Consider the following 19798-nt stretch of genomic DNA (forward strand, 5'->3'; position numbering starts at 1 on the left):
AATGCCAGCACATCTAAGGTGCCCAAAACTGCTCAAAATATACTCCCAAGTACAATCCTAATTGGATTGAAGAGGGAATTCCAGGATTTAGTCCTGGTAAAGGAATATGGCATTAAATTTGAAGGGAAACCTGTTGATGGTGGTGTTCTTATCTCAGTGGTGGAGGTCACAGGTTTGGGAGATAGTGCACACTGAGATAGAGGTGAATGCTTAACGTGATGGGCGGGACAGTGTTCGAACAGGCAGCACCTGTCCAATTTATTTTAATTCATTTATTTAGAGATACTGTGTGCAACAGGCCCTTCTGGTCCAAAGAGCCACAATGCTCAACAACCGAACCCGAGCCTAATCGCACGATGATTTATAACAAATGACTAATCTACTAACACGCACATCCTCAGACTGTGGGAGAGCACCCAGGAAAAAATCACGTTGTCACGTGAAGTACACACAAACTCCTTACAGCCAGCATCAACACTGAACTTTGAACTCCGACACCCAAAGCTGTAATTGGACCAAGTCAACTGCTACACTAACTAGGATCCAGTCAGTGGAGCGACTCTCAGCAGACAAGTGTGGCACTATTCCACCCTGACTGAAAGCTTCGGGGAAAAGGGAGACGGAGGCAGACAACGAAAAGTGGATTGAAAACAACGGAAGTGGGGCAGGAAATCAGGGGAATGAAGAGTCAATGAGATAGGAGTGGGGAGTGGGAAAGGGGATCAGAGAGGAGTGATCAGGGGAATGGAGGGGATATTCAGGGAGGGGTGATAAGGGGAAATGTAAGGGTCAGTGAGGGGTGATCGGGGAAATGGAAGGGGGAATGGGGTCAGTGAGGGGTGATGGGGAAAAGGGAAGGGGAAGGGGGTCAGTGAGAGGTGATCAGGGTAAGGGGAGGGGAACAAGGGTCAGTGAGGGATGAGTTGGAACAGGAGGGAGAGGAGGAAGGGGAGTGATGGGGGAATTCGGGGGTTAGTGAGGGGTATCAGGGAAGAGGATCACGAAGAGGACGGGGGAACGAAGGGATCAGTGAGGGTGATCAGAGGGAACGGGAGAGGGATTGCGGGCTGATCTGAGGGAACGGGAGAGGGAGTGCGGGCTGATCGGGGGAACGGGAGAGGGAGTGCGGGCTGATCGGGGGAACGGGAGAGGGAGTGCGGGCTGATCAGGGGGAACGGGAGAGGGAGTGCGGGCTGATCTGGGGGAACGGGAGAGGGAGTGCGGGCTGATCAGGGGGAACGGGAGAGGGAGTGCGGGCTGATCTGGGGGAACGGGAGAGGGATTGCGGGCTGATCAGGGGGAACGGGAGAGGGAGTGCGGGCTGATCTGGGGGAACGGGAGAGGGAGTGCGGGCTGATCTGGGGGAACGGGAGAGGGAGTGCGGGCTGATCTGGGGGAACGGGAGAGGGAGTGCGGGCTGATCAGGGGGAACGGGAGAGGGAGTGCGGGCTGATCAGGGGGAACGGGAGAGGGAGTGCGGGCTGATCAGGGGGAACGGGAGAGGGAGTGCGGGCTGATCAGGGGGAACGGGAGAGGGAGTGCGGGCTGATCTGGGGGAACGGGAGAGGGAGTGCGGGCTGATCAGGGGGAACGGGAGAGGGAGTGCGGGCTGATCTGGGGGAACGGGAGAGGGATTGCGGGCTGATCAGGGGGAACGGGAGAGGGAGTGCGGGCTGATCTGGGGGAACGGGAGAGGGAGTGCGGGCTGATCTGGGGGAACGGGAGAGGGAGTGCGGGCTGATCAGGGGGAACGGGAGAGGGAGTGCGGGCTGATCAGGGGGAACGGGAGAGGGAGTGCGGGCTGATCAGGGGGAACGGGAGAGGGAGTGCGGGCTGATCAGGGGGAACGGGAGAGGGAGTGCGGGCTGATCTGGGGGAACGGGAGAGGGAGTGCGGGCTGATCTGGGGGAACGGGAGAGGGAGTGCGGGCTGATCTGGGGGAACGGGAGAGGACCAGTGAGTAGTGAGCAGAAGATACAGGAGGGGTGATAAGAGGGAACAGGAAAGGAATTGCGGGGTGATCAGGGAGAGGGGTGACGAGTGAAAACTAGGGGGGTTTGTTGAGAAGGTTAGGAGGGGTCTGGAATGGTGAGACGGTGCAGCCCTGATCTTGGGGACGGAGCGCGGAGCTACAGTGGGAGGAGGTGAGGGATAGTACCGCGTTGCCACTCACCACTCCCGTGGAAACTCCAATCTGTCTCGGCGCCCGGACTGAATTGGGGGACGGACGTAACCGGAAATGGAACCGGCACCGCCAGGAGCGCAGAGATATTTCCCCCTGAATATTGGTTCCTATTACCCCTCCCCCCAAGTTCCGCTCTGGGACTCAGGTGATGTATGGCTCCCTGCTGAAATATCTGCCACTCGTTGCTTTTCATTGGATTGTAGTGATTGGCATGAAATTGAATAACGACCTGGAACCGGGCATGTTGTCGAGAGGCTCCAGGATGCGCTGCCTGAGCTGATGGTAGAGGGAAATCGTGTGCATCTCGGGTAAAGCCCTTCTCATCATTCAGTACATCTACACGAAGCGCCAGCACCCATTTTTCAGGACCCCCACCATGCATGCCATGCTTTCTTCTCCCTGCTGCCATCACGAAGGAGATGCAGGAGCCTTGGGTCAGGAACAGTTATTATCCCTCAGCCATCAGACTCCAGAACTAGCATGGTTAACTTCACTCTCCAGAACACTGGACTGATTGCAGGACCTATGGACTTACTTTCAAGGACTCTACAACTCAAGTTCTCAGCAATATTTGTTTTTTTTAAAAAATTATTTATTGTTTTTATTTGCCTAGCTTGTCTTATTTTGCACGTTGGTTGGTTATAGTTTTTCATTGATTTTATTGTATTCTACTGTGAATGTTTGCAAGAACATTAATCTTAGGGTAATATATTGTGACATGTACTTACTATGTTGATAAATTTCCTTTTAACTTTGGAACTTTGAAACAAAGGAAGGAGAAATGGATAGACAAAATGTGTCCAACTGGGTATGTATTTGAAGAAATTCAAAAATATACTGTGAATACTCAGCAGGTCAGGCAGCGTCTCTGGAGAAAAAAGACACAATGATGATGACTTTTCACCAGTAACGTTGTGGGTCATTTGTAAATTTGGATGCAAGATTGTAGGGCTGAAATATTAAATCCTTCTGTTTCCAAAGCTAGGTGATCTGGTGGATAGATCTAATATTTTTTAATTTCAGAATTCTTGCACCTGGCCCAATTTTCAGTTTACTAAAAGAAACGTGATGAATTTATTGTAAAAAATGGAATAGAGCGACTTTGAAATGGTGATGTCTGCTTTGTGGTACAGCGGATTGCCTCTCATATCTTTGAGCCAACAGGTCTTTGCATGACAAAGGGTCTCGGCTCAAGACATTGACTGTACTTCCTATAGATGCTGCCTGGCCTACTGCGTTCCACCAGCATTTTGTGTGTGTTGCAGGTTTTTGCATGAGCCTCATTTCAGAGACTTGAAGAGCAGAATTAGTGCATCTCTGAGGGCTTTTACTGAGGTGTTTATCACTGCACTGTCATCACTGTCAGCTTTCAGGTGAGGCAAACCTAAAGTTCCATCTGTCCTATAAAATACACACATTTCTCCTATAAACTTGATCAACATCTGAAAAAAAAACTGCAGTTGGAGCTTGCAGTATATAAATTGGCTATTGTATCACCTTTTTCATTACCGTAAGATATAGGAGCAGAATTAGGCAATTTGGCCCATAGAGTCCACTCCGCCATTTCACGATAGCTGATCCAATTTTCCTGTCAGCCCCAATCTCCTGCCTTCTCCCCATCTCCCTCCATGCCCTTACCAATCAAAAATCTATCACCCTCTGCCTTAACAATACATAAAGACTTGGCCTCCACAGCTGCCTGTGGCAAAGAATTCCACAGATTCACCTCTCTCTGGCTAAAGAAATTCCTCTTCAACTCTATTCTGAGGCTGTGTTCTCCTGTCCTAGACTCTCCACTATAGGAAACACTCTCTCCATTTCCACTCTTATCAAGGCCTTTCACCATTCAATAGGTTTCAATGAGGTCACACCTGAATTCTAGTGAATACAGGCCCAGAGCTATCAGATGCTCTTCATATGACAAGCCATTCAGTTCTGGAATCATTTTTGTGAACCTCCTTTGAATCCTCTCCAGTTTCAGCACATCCTTTCTCAGATAAGGGCCCAAAAACTGCTCACAATACTCCAAGTGAGGCCTCACCTAACGAAGGGTCTGGGCCCGAAACGTTGACTGCTCATTTCAACGGATGCTGCCTGATCTGCTCAGTTCATCCAGCTTGTTTGTACGTGTTGATGAGGCCTCACCAGAGTTTTATAAATTCTCAACATTACATTCTTGCTTTTATATTCTAATCTTCTTGAAATTAATGCTCACATTGCAATTGCCTTCCTCACCGCAGCCTCAAGCTGTACCTGCAAATTAACCTCTACAGAATCCTGTGCAAAGGCTCCAAAGTCCCTTTGCACTTCAGTTTTTTGTATTTTCTCTCCATTTTTATTTCTTCTACCAAAGTGCATGACCATAGACTTCCCAACGCTGTATTCCATCTACCACTTCTTTGCCCATTCTCCTAATCTGTGTAAGTCCTCTGTAGCCTCTTTGCTTCCATCAGTTTCTTCCCACAATCCAAAGACGTATGGGTTAGGGTTAGTAAGTTGTGGACATGCTATGTTGGTGCCGGCATTGTTGTGACACTGGCATGCTGCCTCCAGCACGTCCTTAAACTGTGTTGGTCGTTAGCACAAACGCTGCATTCCACTGTATGTTTCAATGTACTTGTGACAAATAAAGCTAATATATAAGTTTTTATAAACTAATTTGCACTTTTTATCCTTTTAAAAATACTGCAGTAATCGCTGATAATAAAGCATGGAAATGAGGTTTTTGAACATGAGGTGACTTTTAATTTGTGAACTAGGGCTTAATTAACTGTTCTTTATAGCAATTTGTTGTATAAGGAAGTCTTTTGAGACATTATACATGAAGAATTTCCTGATCACAAGACTGACCTTTTGTGGTGACCAAAATATTTTCTGACCCAGAACTTCATACAGCCTCTCCTATTCCCAGCATGAGTGGGCAGAAAGCAAATGGTAAATCTGACTCAGAAAATAATGACATGCCATTTTGTATAACACAAAGGGACCTTCTAGGAGAATGGCGACACTGATCTGGCCAGGCTTCAAAGTGGAAGAGATCAGAGAGAGAACGAGCTGAAGCAAACCAGATCTCTGTCTGACCTCCTCCACAGAACCACAGGGTGGGTTCAGCATTGAGGATGGTCATCTGCTTCTTAAGATTCAGATCTATTCTGGGCTTAACATATTGGTACAATTACAAAGGAGACACGACAGTGGCTATATTTCATCAGGAATTTGAGGAGATTTGGTACGTCACCAAAGACTCATGCCAATTTCTACAGATGTACCATGAAGAGCATTCTGAATAGTTGCATCACTGTCTGGTATGGAGGGGCCACTGCACAGAATCAGAAAAAACTGCAGATGGTTGTAGACTCAGTCATCTCTGTCATGGGCACTAGCCTCTCCAACCATTGAGGACATCTTTAAGAGGCAAAGTCAAGTCAACTTTTGTTGTCATTTCGACCATAACTGCTGGTACAGTGCATAGTAAAAATGAGACAACAATGCCTCAAAAAGGCGGCATGCATCATTAAGAACCACAACCACTCAGGACGCACCCTCTTTAATATTGTTTAAGATTTTATTGTATTGATGTACAGCATGAAATACAGCCCAATGAGCTGGGCCGCTCATGAAATAGGTCCTTCCAGCCCTCAGAACCAGGCCACCTGCAAAATAGGTCCTTAGGGCACCTCGAGCCGGGCCGCCCAGCAATGCCCTGATGAATGGACAATTTGCAATGACCAATTAACCTACTAACTGGCATGCTTTGACCACGGAGAAAACTAAAGCATCCCAGAGAAAACCACTCAGTTACGGGGAGAACATACAAACTCTGTGCAGGCAGTGGTGGGAATTGAATCCAGGTCACTTGTACTGTAAAGCGTTGTGCTAACCACTACACTACCATGCTGCCCCTCTTCTTATTGCTACCGTCGAAGGAGGTACAGCAGCCTGAAGACACACACTCAGTGCTTCAGGAACAGATTCTCCCCTCTGCCATCAGATGTCTGAATGGACAATAATTATTTTTTATCTTTGTATTGTAACTTATAGTAATTTTTTTTAAGCATTGCACTGTACTACAACAGCAAAACAACATGCTTCAGCGATAATAAACCCGATAGTAGACTTCAGGAAGGGTAAGACGAAGAAACACATACCAATCCTCATTGAGGGATCAGAAGTGCAAAGAGTGAGCAGCTTCAAGTTCCTGGGTGTCAAGATCTCTGAGGATATAAACCTGGTCCCAATATATTGATGCATAAAGAAGGCAAGACAGCGACTGTACTTCATTAGGAGTTTGAAGAAGTTTGGTATATCAACAAATACACTCAAGAACTTTTATAGTTGTACTGTGGAGAGCATTCTGACAGGCTGAATCACTGTCTGGTATGGGGTGGGGGGGGTGGGGGGATGTAGCTACTGCAAAGGACCGAAAGAAGCTGCAGAGGATTGTAAACTTAGCTCCATCTTGGGTACTAGCCTACAAAGTACTCAGGACATCTTTAGGGAGCGGTGTCTCAGAAAGGCAGCGTCCATTATTAAGGACCTCCATCACCCAGGGTATGCCCTTTTCTCACTGTTACCATCAGGTAGGAGGTAAAGAAGCTTCAAGGTACACACTCAGCGATTCAGGAATCAGAATCAGGTTTACTATCACCGGCATGTGATGTGAAATTTGTTAACTTAGCAGCAGCAGTTCAATGCAATACATAATCTAGCAGAGAGAGAGAGAGAAAAAAATCAGAAATAAAAAAAACTTAATAATAAATAAACAAGTAAATCAATTACATATATTGAATAGATTATTTAAAAGTATGCAAAAACAAATTCTGTATATTAAAAAAAGTGAGGTAGTGTCCAAAGCGTCAAAGTCCATTTAGGAATCAGATGGCAGAGGGGAAGAAGCTGTTCTTGAATTGCTGAGTGTGTCGTAACCAACGTCTCAAAGCATTTCGTCGCTGTCGATCTGAGTGCTGGCAGGCGACAGCTTCTTCCTCTGCCAACCAATTCCCAAATGGACATTGAGCCCTTGAACACTACCTCACTTCTGTTTTTTGCATGATTTTTAATCTATTCAATGTACATATACTATAATTGATATATATTTTTTCCTCTCTTCTATATTATGATTCAGAGGTTGGTCTGATTCCAGCACAATTGAACCCAACGTCACCAGGAGCACTCCTCTGAACACAGTCACTGTATCTTCCTTTATTTATGGTACATTATTTTACAGATGTATAAAAATAATATTTTCATGCAGAAAGGTTCGCACCAGCTCTGATTATGTCCTGGTTTCCTAATAGTGGTAGCAGCCAAAGGCAGCAGCAACGCAGAACAGGCTGTCCTGAAAGCAGAAATAATAGAAATAATTAGTGATACGGCACAATACACATTCAGTGTAGAGTCATTATACATCATACTACATAAAGGTGGTGGGGTGGAGATACGTCTCTACAAAGGAGGTGTAAGGTACTCCATCTCTTCACTAGCCTGCAGGTCACCCTTGGGCAAGGTGTAGCACCTGCTTAGCAACACTCCCACACCCCCCAACCCTGATCAGGGCCACATGAAGCTATATGAGCAGCTGGTTCATACCACAAGTCCTGTTTATGTGACCATTGACACCGGGCAGACAATCTCTGAAGAGTATTGATAATGGCTGGAGTCACCCATCTTGTAAAGACACTGCCCAGCAAGCAATGGCAAAGCACATCTGTAAAAAAATTTGCCAAGAACAATTATATTCCTGACACGTGGGAGGCAACAAGCCATCCGGGAATCTCATTCTCATCCACAGAACCTCCCTTCTGTTTCCCTGACCAATGCATCCCCAATCACCACAGCTTACCTCCTCACCCCCTTTCCCTTCTGTGTCACAGATCCAGACTCAGTACCAGAGACCTGCTCGCGACGGCTTCTCCCCGGTAGGTTCCCCGCTCCCCCCACCCAAACGTTATGCAAAGTGGTATACTTATTATTGAGAAGAACAACCACTGGGATATGCAGTAGCTGCCTATTCTTACCCTCACTGGCACTTGGCACAGGAAGTAATCCAGAGATTACTACCCTAAAGGTCCTGCATTTCAACTTTTTACCTAACCTCCTATATTCTCTCTCCAGAACCTCTTTGCATTTCCTATACTGGTACCAATATGTACCATCTGCTCCCATAACTATGGGATCCCTTATCTCTACTCCACTCCTCTTCTCCCCCCTTCCCTTCTGAGCCACAGAGCCAGACTCAGTGCCAGCCAGAGGCTGCTCACTGTTGCTTTCCTCTGCTAGGTCATCCCCTCCCCCCAGCAGTATCCAAAGTAATATACTTATTAATGAGGGGAACACCACAGGAACACTCTGCACTGGCTGCCTATCCCACTTCCCTTTCCCAACAGTCACCCAGGTTCCTGCCTCTTGCAGATTAGAGGTGACTACCTGCCTGTAGCTTCTATGAGCCGAATGTCATTGAGCTGTAGCTCCAGTTCCTTAACACAGTTTCTAAGGAAGTGCTCAGTGCACTTCATGTAGATGCAGTTATCAGGAAGATTGGAGGTTTCCCAAAGCTTCCACATCTCACACAAGGTATATACCACTAACCCTGGACCAATTCCCAGCTCAGTAGCTATGTGCTAACTGGAAAAAAAAACTTACTAGGAATTTAATAAGAGCCTGAGTCTGTACTTGTCCTAGCCTGTTCTCACCCAAACCTATTAAGTCAATGTCAGACCACCCTAACACTGCTCCACTCCAACAATGGCTGTTCCAACCATCTTTATATAATTATGATAAAGTACTTCCTTTATTCTTTATATAATTCTAGTAAAGTACATTTTATAACCTTTAATGTGTGTACAGTGAATCCTTTGATTACTGCTTAATCAGAAAAGAATAAGGAACAAATTTTAAAATACTTCCACTACACAGTCAAACAAGATCCAATAAAAACACCAACTGCCTTAACCTTCCTGGAATCATTATCTTCCATTCCTGTGGTAAGGCACTGGAACTGTTCACATTAACCCAGAAAATTGACTTGCCAAACTACAGTCTTTCATGGCATCTAGAGTTGACAACATTCGTTGCAGTTAATGAAGGAGTCACTACTGTGATTTACGGTATGTGACAGCCAATGGACCCAGTACAAACACCCACACAAAGCCATGATAATGGCCACATATACAGTGAATATACATATATACACTGAAAATTCTCTCTTTGTGAATCCCCATACCCTGGCTCACTGGGAAAGATAGATAAAGGAAGATTGGTGTTATTTATCACATGTACATTGAAATATTTAAACATAACAGTACAATGCATTGTTTCCATCAACAACCAACACAGTCCGAGGATGTGCTGGGGCAGCCCACAAGTCTCACCACGTTTCCAGTGCCACCATAGCATGACCACGTTACTAATGTGGGAGGAAACCAGAACACCCAGAAGAAACCAACATGATCACGGGGAAAACATACAAACTCCTTAGAGAAAGCGAGGGGAATTTAACTGGGTTACCTGGCACTGTGAATCATTACACTAACTGATACACTACCACGTTGCCCTCAGTATGTAATTAATAAAAAAAAATTGAAACATATGTCACATCTTAAAAGAGTGTTGAGGTACTAACAGTCCAGAAGATATGAGAGCCTGGATTCTCCAAATTCCTGTGGACTGCTGAAGAGTCTTGTCCCAACATCAACTGTTTATTCCTTTCCTGACCTACAGAGTTACTCCAGTATTTTGTGTGTGCTACAATGCATTTGCTACATTTACAAAGACACATGCAAAAATGCATGGGATCAGAAAAGGATCCAGCATCCTCCATCATGGGCACAACCTTCTCTGCCACTGAGGACATCTGAGGAAATGCTTCAGGAAGGCAGCAACTGTCATGAAGGATCATGACCACCCAGGATATGCCCTCTTCTTATTACTACCATAACAAGAGGAGGTACAGGAGCCTGAAGACCGACACTCAACATTTCAGGAACAGCTTCTTCCCCTCTGCCATCAGATTTCTACGCGATCCATGAACCCACGAATACTACTCACTATCTTTTGCAAACACGAGGAAATCTGCAGATGCTGGAAATTCAAGCAACACACACAAAATGCTGGTGGAACACAGCGGGCCAGGCAGCATCCATAGGGAGAAGCACTGTCGACGTTTCGGGCCGAGACCCTTCGTCAGGACTAACCAAAAGGAAAGATAGTAAGAAATTTGAAAGTAGTGGGGGGAGGGGGGGAAATGCGAAATGATAGGAGAAGACCAGAGGGGGTGGGATGAAGCTAAGAGCTGGAAAGGTGATTGGCAAAAGTGATACAGAACTGGAGAATGGAAAGGATCATGGAGCGGGAGGCCTCAGGAGAAAGAAAGAGGGGGGAGCACCAGAGGGAGATGGAGAACAGGCAAACAACTAAATATGTCAGGGATGGGGTAAGAAGGGGAGGAGGGGCATTAACGGAAGTTAGAGAAGTCAATGTTCATGCCATCAGGTTGGAGGCTACCCAGCCGGTATATAAGGTGTTGTTCCTCCAACCTGAAATTGCATTCATTTGGACAATAGGGGAGGCCATGGATAGACCTATCAGAATGGAAATGGGACATGGAATTAAAATATTCCATGTGAATATTTTACAAATGTGAGCATACATCTCACAGCTACCTGGACTATTCCTCTTCCCACCCTGTCTCTTGCAAAAAGGCTATCCCCTTCTCACAATTCCTCCGTCTCCGCCGCATCTGCTCTCAGCATGAGGCTTTTCATTCCAGGACGAAGGAGATGTCTTCCTTTTTTAAACAAAGGGGCTTCACTTCGTTCACCATCAACTCAGCTCTCAAACGCATCTCTCCCATTTCCCGCACATCTGCCCTCACCCCATCCACTTGCCACCCCACTCGGGATAGGGTTCCCCTTGTCCTTACCTACCACCCCACCAGCCTCCAGGTCCAACGTATAATTCTCCGTAACTTCCGCCACCTCCAAAGGGATCCCACTATCAAACACATTTTTCCCTCCCCCCCCCCCCCCCGCTTTTTGCAGGGATCGCTCCCTACGCGACTCCCTTGTCCACTCATCCCCCCATCCCTTCCCACCGATCTCCCTCCTGGCACTTATCCTTGTAAACAGAACAAATGCTACACCTGCCCTTACACTTCCTCCCTCACCACCATTCAGGGCCCCAGTCCTTCCAGGTGAGGCGACACTTCACCTGTGAGTCAGCTGGTGTGATACACTGTGTCTGGTGCTCCCAGTGTGGCCTTTTATATATTGGTGAGACCCGACGCAGACTGGGAGACCGTTTTGCTGAACACCTACGCTCGGTCCGCCAGAAAAAGCAGGATCTCCCAGTGGCCACACATTTTAATTCCATGTCCCTTTCCCATTCTGATATGTCTATCCATGGCCTCCTCTATTGTCAAAATGAATCCATACTCAGGTTGGAGGAACAACACCTTATATACCGGCTGGGTAGCCTTCAACCTGATGGCATGAACATTGACTTCTCTAACTTCCGTTAATGCCCCTCCTTCCTTTCTTACCCCATCCCTGACATATTTAGTTGTTTGCCTGTTCTCCACCTCCCTCTGATGCTCCCCCCCCTTTTCTTTCTCCTGAGGCCCCCCATCCCATGATCCTTTCCCTTCTCCAGCTCTGTATCACTTTTGCCAATCACCTTTCCAGCTCTTGGCTTCATCCCACCCCCTCCGGTCTTCTCCTATCATTTCGCATTTCCCCCTCCCCCCACTACTTTCAAATCTCTTACTATCTTTCCTTTCGGATAGTCCTGACGAAGGGTCTCGGCCTGAAACGTCGACAGCGTTTCTCCCTATAGATGCTGCCTGGCCTGCTGTGTTCTACCAGCAATTTGTGTGTGTTGTTGCTCTCTTTTGTATTACTTATTTAATTTTTTATATATTCTTATTGTAATTGATATGCCCCTCGGACAGTTCAAGCCTGGCTGTGAAAGAGGGAGGGTTGGGCATGCAGCTAGCAACCCTATCCAGTATAAACCCAGAGCTACAGAAACAGCAACAGAATCTCTGAAGACCACATCCCTGGAAGAGAAAGGATCTTTGAAGATGGGCTACACCTGGGGACAATGTGAAAGACTGGCCCAGGACAGAGGACTCTGGCCTGTTGCTGTCAGCAGCCTATGTCCCAGTAGGGGTAATGGGCTTAACTACCTTGTTGTTATTTATAGATTAGTTATGTACCGCTGACACAAAACAATAAATTTCACAACATGTCAGTGATAATAAACCTGATTGTTTCACTTACATTCATGAACACTGCTTCTGCAAAGTTATCCGTGTCGGCATCCCAGAAGCAACGCGCAGCCATCCTGAAGGAACATAACACTTAATTTTTATAATGAGCAATGCTTTAAGAAGTAATCATATATTTCATTTTCTAAAGTGCCTCATGTTCCTTTCAGAAATAAAGGACCAAAAATACATTACAGCCACTATTGTGATGTCAGAAACACGGCAGCCATTTTGTTCATAGCAAGAACCCACAAGGCACATTTTTTAATTTAGGTAGATATTATTTGAGAAATAATGGTGTGGGATACAGAGTGACTACTGTGTTTTTCTTCTAAGTAGTTTTCACTGGCTTTCATACTCATCATGGTAACAAGCCTTTCTTGGCCAACAAGCTCACACCACTCTATTACACCCATGAAACCAATTAACTCATTAACATGTATGGAATGTCTCTGTAATATGAGAGGAAACTGGAGCACCCAGAGGAAACTCACACGTTCACTGGAGAAGATACAGACAGCAGCAGGAATGAACACTGGTTCCTGACGCTATATTAGCATCATGCCAACTGCTAGGCTATCGTACCATCATTCTGTGTACGTCGTGATTTAGCACAGCATCTGAAGGTGTTCCCTGAGTAGCACTCCCTCAGTACTACTTTGGAGTATCAGCCTGGGATTTTTCTGCTTGTGTCTCTAGAATGGGAACTGAAAACAGGAACCATCTGTTTCAGAAGCAGATGTCTTACGTACGCCCTCAGGATAGAGGATGACTGTGCTTCCCCACCGGTCACTGACATCAAGTTAATTCTCACTGACATTTGTTGCTAAAGAGAAACAGTGAGGTAGCGTTCATGGGTTCATTGACTGGTCATAAATCTGATGGCGGAGGAGAAGAAACTGTTCCTAAAACATTGAGTGTGTGCCTTCAGGCTCCCATACCTTGCCTTGATGCTAGTATTGAGAAGAGGGCAAGTCCTAGATGCTGGGGAGACTAGTGTCCACGATGGAGCTGGCTGAGTTTACAACCCTCTGCAGCTTTTTCCAACCCTGTGCAGTGGCCCCTCCATACCAGAGAGTAATGCAACCTGTTAGAATGCTCTCCACGGTACACCTGTAGAAATTTGCTAGTCTTTGGTGACACACCATATCTCCTCAAACTCCAAATGAAAGGTAGACTAACTCACCTACTGAAATAATAAAGTATTGTGGGTTGATGCCAATGCGGTAACCACAGCTCTTTCATCAATGAGGTAGGTGGTGGCCAAAGGTTGAGTAGGTGGGTGGTTTGACTGGTAGTGCAGCTCTGTCTGCCTCTGACAAGGGGCTTCTGTATGCTTCCAGTGCACTTCCTCACTGTTCTCAATACCATCCCGAATACTACCTCGCAGTTCACAGGCCAGACATTCCCAAAAGTTGCAGGTAGCTTCACTTTCAAATTCACATTTATTGTTATTGGCCCTTCAGCCCACGATATTGTCCTAAACCAATTAAAAGAGTAATCAAATGACCAAGTAAACTAATCCCTGCTGCCTACATAATGTTCATATCCCACCATTTTCCTCATATTCATGTGAATATCTAAACATCTTTTAAAAATCCTGAATGTATCCGCCTCGATCCGCCTGGAATGTATCCCAAGCAGCACATTCCAGACACCCACCACTATGTGTAAAACATTTGCTCCTCACATCTCCTTTAAAATTACCCCTCTCACCTTAAAAGCATGCCTTCTGCTATTAGACATTTCAACCCTGGGAAAAAAACACTGTCTGTTGACTCATATCCTCATAAACCTCTATCAGACCTTCCCTCGGCCTCTACCGCTCCAGAGAAAACAACCCAAGTTTGTCCAACCTCTTGTTACAGGCTACACATACCACAGGAGTAATGAAACCCTGCAGCTGCATCACAAAACAAATTATATGTGAATTATACAAACTTATGCGAGAACAATTAGAAGAAAAAAAGCAACCAAGTCCGCGTTAGTGCCAAGTGCTCAAAATAGTCCTAGTTGATTTGACACATTTCACTGTTTCGATGTTCATGTGACAAATAAAGCTGACCTTTCGTACTGCTAGTTGCGTTGTGCCGGCTGGTTCAAGAACAACGTAGTCAGTGTTTTTGAGCCATTGATGCTAAGACTTTGTGATACCAAACAGATTAAGCAAACAACTTATCTGCTTGTTGAAAGAACAGTTGCAAGGGTTTATAAAACCCGAGGGGGTAAATTCAAAGGAGACTTGAGCGGGAAGGCTTTTTTTACAGAGAGGGATGGGTGTCTGGAATGTGCTGCCTGGGGTAGTGGTAGAGGCAGAAACATTAGAGACTTTTAAGAGACATCCGTGCACCACTTTGCTTTAAATTAACTGTTCAGAAGCTTAAACTTCTTCAAACCCTACTTTCTAAACTTGATAAACCTGAAATGTTTGATGCTTGGAATTCTTCTAGTCACAGGATTAACTAAGGGTTTGTACAGAGCTATGGCTATGGGAGGGAATCTGCCTTCATCCAGCAAGCTGGATCTTTCTTCCTAGTCAGTGCTGTGTTGGTTGGTAGGAGTCAGTGTTGGCCCTCATCCAACTAGCACAGCATCACAATTCAGCTTCAGCCGACTTAATTTCACCCCCTTACAATCCCGGTTCGTCTGTCCTTATATAGCATCAGATAGGCCAGCACCGTAGGGTAGCAGTTAATGCTTCCCTTTACAGAGCCAGCTATAAGATCGGGGTTCCAATCCTATCGTGTTGGTAAGGAGTTTGTTACGTTCTCCCCATGACTGCATGGGTTTCATCCAAGTGCTCCAGTTCCCTCCCACTGTCCAAAGATGTATGGGTTAGTAGGCTAATTGGTCGTATGTGTGAAATTGGACACCATGGGGTTGTTGGGCCGGTATGGCGTGTTATTGTGCTGTATCTCTAAAACTGAATAAAAATTAAAATAAACAACATTAACAAGAAAAACAAACTATCCAATTTTAACAAAAATTGGTCTACTGTACCACAAAGTGACAAAGTGCATAGTGTTGCTAACTCCTAGCAACATGGATTTTGCAGGTTGGCTCAAAGTCAAAGTAGTTTTATTATCAGAGTATATGTCACCATTGAGATTCATTTCTTGCAGGCATTTACAAGAAAATAAAGAAATACAACAGAATTTATGAAAACCTTTACATAAACAAATACTGGCAAAAAACCAATACGCAAAAATAACAAATTATGCAAATTAAGATAAGACTGAGAACATGAATTGAAGACGAGTCTGCAGGTTGAGGCACCATTGAGGCTTCAGTCCCACACCTCCAGGTGCAGAAACAGTTATTACCTCCAGCCATTAGCGTCCTGTACTGGTCTGGATAACTTCACTCACCTCAAAACTGAACGGATTCCACAACCTACAGGCTCACTTTCTGACTCAACAGCTCATGTTCTCAGTATTATTTATTTACTTTTTAAAATTTTTTATTATTATTTACAGTTTGTCTTCTTTTGTACAGCACAGTGGCTGTTTGTCAGTGTTTTTATGGAGTTTTTTCATTAATTCTTTTAAATTTCTGTTTTACTGTGCATGCCCACAAGACTCTCAAGGTAGTATAGTGGATTACAGTTAATTGGACCATCAGTTAATCGTGACAGCTGCTTATTTGGGACAACTCTTAAGGAACAAAAACAAATTGATAAAATAACCTGGATATCCTTTGTTTAGTTGGGACACTATGCCGCTTAATTGAGATAGGAGACAATCAGTCACATGCACTTTTGTGGCTGTTAGTCATAGAGCAAACAGTTGTGTCAGTTGCATGTGCTTGTGTGAAGTTAATCATTTGGATCAACAGAGACTGATTCAAAAAGCAGAGATTTTTGATATTTTGGGTTTTTTTTACTTTAAATTTTTTTGAGACCCTTGCCCTGAAAAGATTTGACACCAGCCAAAAATATTACCTTGTTGGACCTAATTAAAAGCCATCCACCTAACACCCCTCATCGTCAGCTGGCAGAGATAACTGGAGTGTTGAAATCTACTACGTATTTCACGCTTGATACATCAGCAAGATAAACTGTGTGAAGAATGGACATTACACAAGGAACATCCCTGGTTGGTTGTCTCGATGGAAATGTACACACCACATTAAGTTCAAGACAGCACACAGTGAGAAAGGAGCAGTAACATGGAAATATACAAGACTTCCTGACTTGCTTCAAACATTTTGAGCAGATGATATCTACAATAGACCTATTTTTGTGTCACACCAGACAGTTCCCTTTGATTCAAAAACATAAAACTATCAGTTTCAAAGAAAGCAATGAGCATATAACTATAGTGTGTTGTTCAAAGATATCAAGAACTGATAAAAATAAATTGTTGGTTATTGGGAAAAGTGTTAAATCTTGATGCTTTAAGCAGCTAAGAATGGATAGTACACCAATCAAGTACTGTGCCAGCGTACTATCCTTTCTTGGTAATGTTACGACTGTGCCACAACTCTGAGGGGCCGAAGGGTACAAAGTAGCCCCCTCCTTTGTGAGAATCGCAAGATCACTATTAATTTGGGTCTGGGACCCAGGAAATGAGAGAGAATCCTAAAGGTTTTTGGAATGTGTCCTGTCCTCAGCCAGACAAAGCCACGGATAACGGCCATTGTCTCTTGGAGACGGAATTGTGTATTGAGTACTGTACTGTACATTGAAACCCTCAGGGGATGACCAGAGTGGGCTGGTTGAGGGATTGCATCATCCCAACCTGATTGACATCTGAGACCCCGTGAGTAAGGATAAAAGCGGGTCTGGGGAACAACCCCTTTAGACACACCAGGAGAAACGCTAGAAATCCTGTGACAGCGTTTAATAGCGACAGCCAGTGGGGACTCGTGTGTGTGTCCATCCTTGCCCGGATGACGAGTTTTCCACGGAACGGCTTAGCTAAAGGACCGGCTACACAAACGGAACTCTCGAAGGATCAACATCATAAAAAGGAAAAGCTGGCAAGTTTCTAAACTCTCTCTCTTGACTCCAGCCAAAGACTGCAGACTGAATGAACTGAGTGACTTTGATATTTCCATCGGCCAATACATTATCCCCTAGACAACGATAGAGCTTATTTCTCATTATTATTATACCCGCACTTTTAGATTTAGTATTGACGACATATATTATCTGTATGTTTGCATTGATATTATTTTTGTGTATTTTTATTAATAAATACTGTTAAAAATAGTACCATCAGACTTCAACAGACCTCTCTATCTTTGCTGGTAAGTGGTTCAGTTACGGGGTTCGTAACAGTAACCATACTAATTAATGCAGTTTATACCACTGTACTACTATTGGTAGTGTTTTAATTTGTTCTGTATTTCATTTAAATACATGATTTGATATTCAGTTAGACAGTAATTTGTCTTTTATATACCTTTTTTAACTATTTTCATGAAACTTCAGATAATTGGAGCAGCCACTTAATTGGTTCCAATATGTCCTGCTTAACTGCAATAATATATTTACTATGATCAGAAATTTACTTTGAACTTTTAATGTTGGTTCAAGAACCACCTTCAAGGAAACTTTAAATCTTTTCCTGGTCACCTGGTAATCTCCTTGATAGAGCATGGAAGAGAGTACCTCGTTCAGGAATCTGTCTATAATCAGGACTCCAGCAAACTTGGAGGAATTTGCAGTAACTGTCCTAATGAAAGGGCTCAGCCTGAAATGAAGACTCTTTATTCCTCTCCACTGATGTTGAGTGAGACTGATCTGTTGAGTTCCTCCAGTATTGTATGTGTTACAATGGATTTCCAGCATCTGCAGAATCTCGTGTTTCAGATTTTGCAGAGACAGTTTTTCTCCAGTGCACTGCGGTGCCTGCTTTAGGTAGTCCAGGCTTCAGGACACACAGAGAGCAGGGATCACTGCTGCTCATTAGACCAGCAGCTTTGTTCCCGGTACGTGATCATGATCTCCAGAGGCTGAATTGGCATGGGAGACAGTAGTGAATATCATATCGTCATATGGCACTGCAGCACAGAAAACAGACCCTTTGGCTCATTTAGTCTGTGCCAAACTATTATTCTGCCCTCCCTACACCTCCCATCCACATACCTATCCAAGCTTCTCTTAAATGTTGGAATTGAACCTACACCCACCACTTCCACTGGCAGCTCACTTCACACTCATGCCACCCTCTGAGTGAAGAGGTTCAAGTGCAAATTCAAATTTGTTGTCATTCAACCATACACATGTATATAGCTAAATGAAACATCATCCCTCTGGGGCCAAGGTGCAAGACACAGTACATATAGTCACACGTAGCACATATATTTACAATTCAGCACATACAATCACAAAATAATATTAGCACAAATATTAGTGGCATGGCCTGAAGATTGACATCTATTGTTAGCAGCTTTTCAGATAGTGATGATGAGTGATAGATCAGCTGATTGAGTGGTGTCACAATAACAACCTTGCACTCAACATCAGTAAAACCAAGGAATTAATTGTGGATTTTAGAAAGGGGAAGTCAAGGGCAGTTCTCCTCGAGGGATCAGAAGTGGAAAGAGTGAGCAGTTTCAAGTTCCTGGGTGTCAGCATCTCATAGGATCTATCTTGGACAACTGGACTGATTCGGATTCTGGTTTCAAAAATGATAAGAGGCCGACAATGAGTCGACAGCCGCTCGATAGAGGTTAGAGATTCTACTGTTCCACCAACATCTAAAAGATTAAATTCTTACGCAGATTTAAATTACATCCTTCTTTTCTTGTCACTATATCCCTTATTCAGCAGCTTCTGGCACATCGGCCTTCACAAATCAGAGTACTGAGAACAGGAGTTGCGATGTTATGTTGAAGTTGTATCAGACGTTTGTGAGGTCAGATTTGAAATACTGTGTACAGTTTGGTCACTTACCTACAGGAAAGAATTGGAGAGTACAAACAAAATTTACAAGGATGTTGTCGGTACTTGAGGATCTGAGTTGTAAGGAAAGGCTGACTAGGTGACGTTTAGTCCCTGGAGTGTAGGAGAATGAGGGGAGATTTGATAGATGTATACAAAATTATGAGGAGGTAAGATAGGGTAAATGCAAGCGGGCTTTCTCCCCTCAAGTTGGGAGAGACTAGAACTACAGGTCATAGGTTAACAGTGAAAAGTGAAAAGTTTAATGGGAACACAATGGGTAACTTCTTCACTCAGAGCATGGTGAGAGTGTGGAACGAGCTGCCAGTAAAACTGGCAGATACGGGTTCGATTTCGACACTTAAGAGAAGTTTGGACAAGTAAATGCTTAGGAGAGGTATGGAGCCCAATGATCGGGGTGCAGGGTAGAAAACCAGGCTGACACATACTAGATGGGCCA

General features: G+C 44.6%; 2 protein-coding genes across 4 annotated transcripts in view; both read right to left on the reverse strand.

The window, feature by feature from the left end:
* pcyt1aa (phosphate cytidylyltransferase 1A, choline a) overlaps positions 1-2227 on the reverse strand; it is a 104076-nt gene extending 101849 nt beyond the window's left edge. The window contains exon 1 of one of the 3 annotated variants that reach the window (XM_059991821.1): positions 2174-2227. The gene's annotated coding sequence lies outside the window, so the exon portion shown is untranslated. The remainder of the gene's footprint in view (positions 1-2173) is intronic. The other 2 variants (XM_059991812.1, XM_059991839.1) reach the window with 2 other exon arrangements.
* A 5140-nt stretch (positions 2228-7367) lies between these two features.
* The window catches only part of LOC132406341 (dynein light chain Tctex-type protein 2B-like), a 70540-nt gene continuing 58109 nt past the window's right edge, over positions 7368-19798 (reverse strand). The window contains exons 4-5 of the mRNA XM_059991883.1: positions 12463-12526; positions 7368-7523 (exon numbers count right to left, since the gene is read on the reverse strand). Coding sequence (XP_059847866.1) covers positions 7476-7523; positions 12463-12526 — 112 coding nt within the window. The 3' untranslated portion in view covers positions 7368-7475. The remainder of the gene's footprint in view (positions 7524-12462; positions 12527-19798) is intronic.

This window comes from Hypanus sabinus, chromosome 2 (assembly GCF_030144855.1).
Source record: "Hypanus sabinus isolate sHypSab1 chromosome 2, sHypSab1.hap1, whole genome shotgun sequence".
NCBI lineage: Eukaryota > Metazoa > Chordata > Chondrichthyes > Myliobatiformes > Dasyatidae > Hypanus > Hypanus sabinus.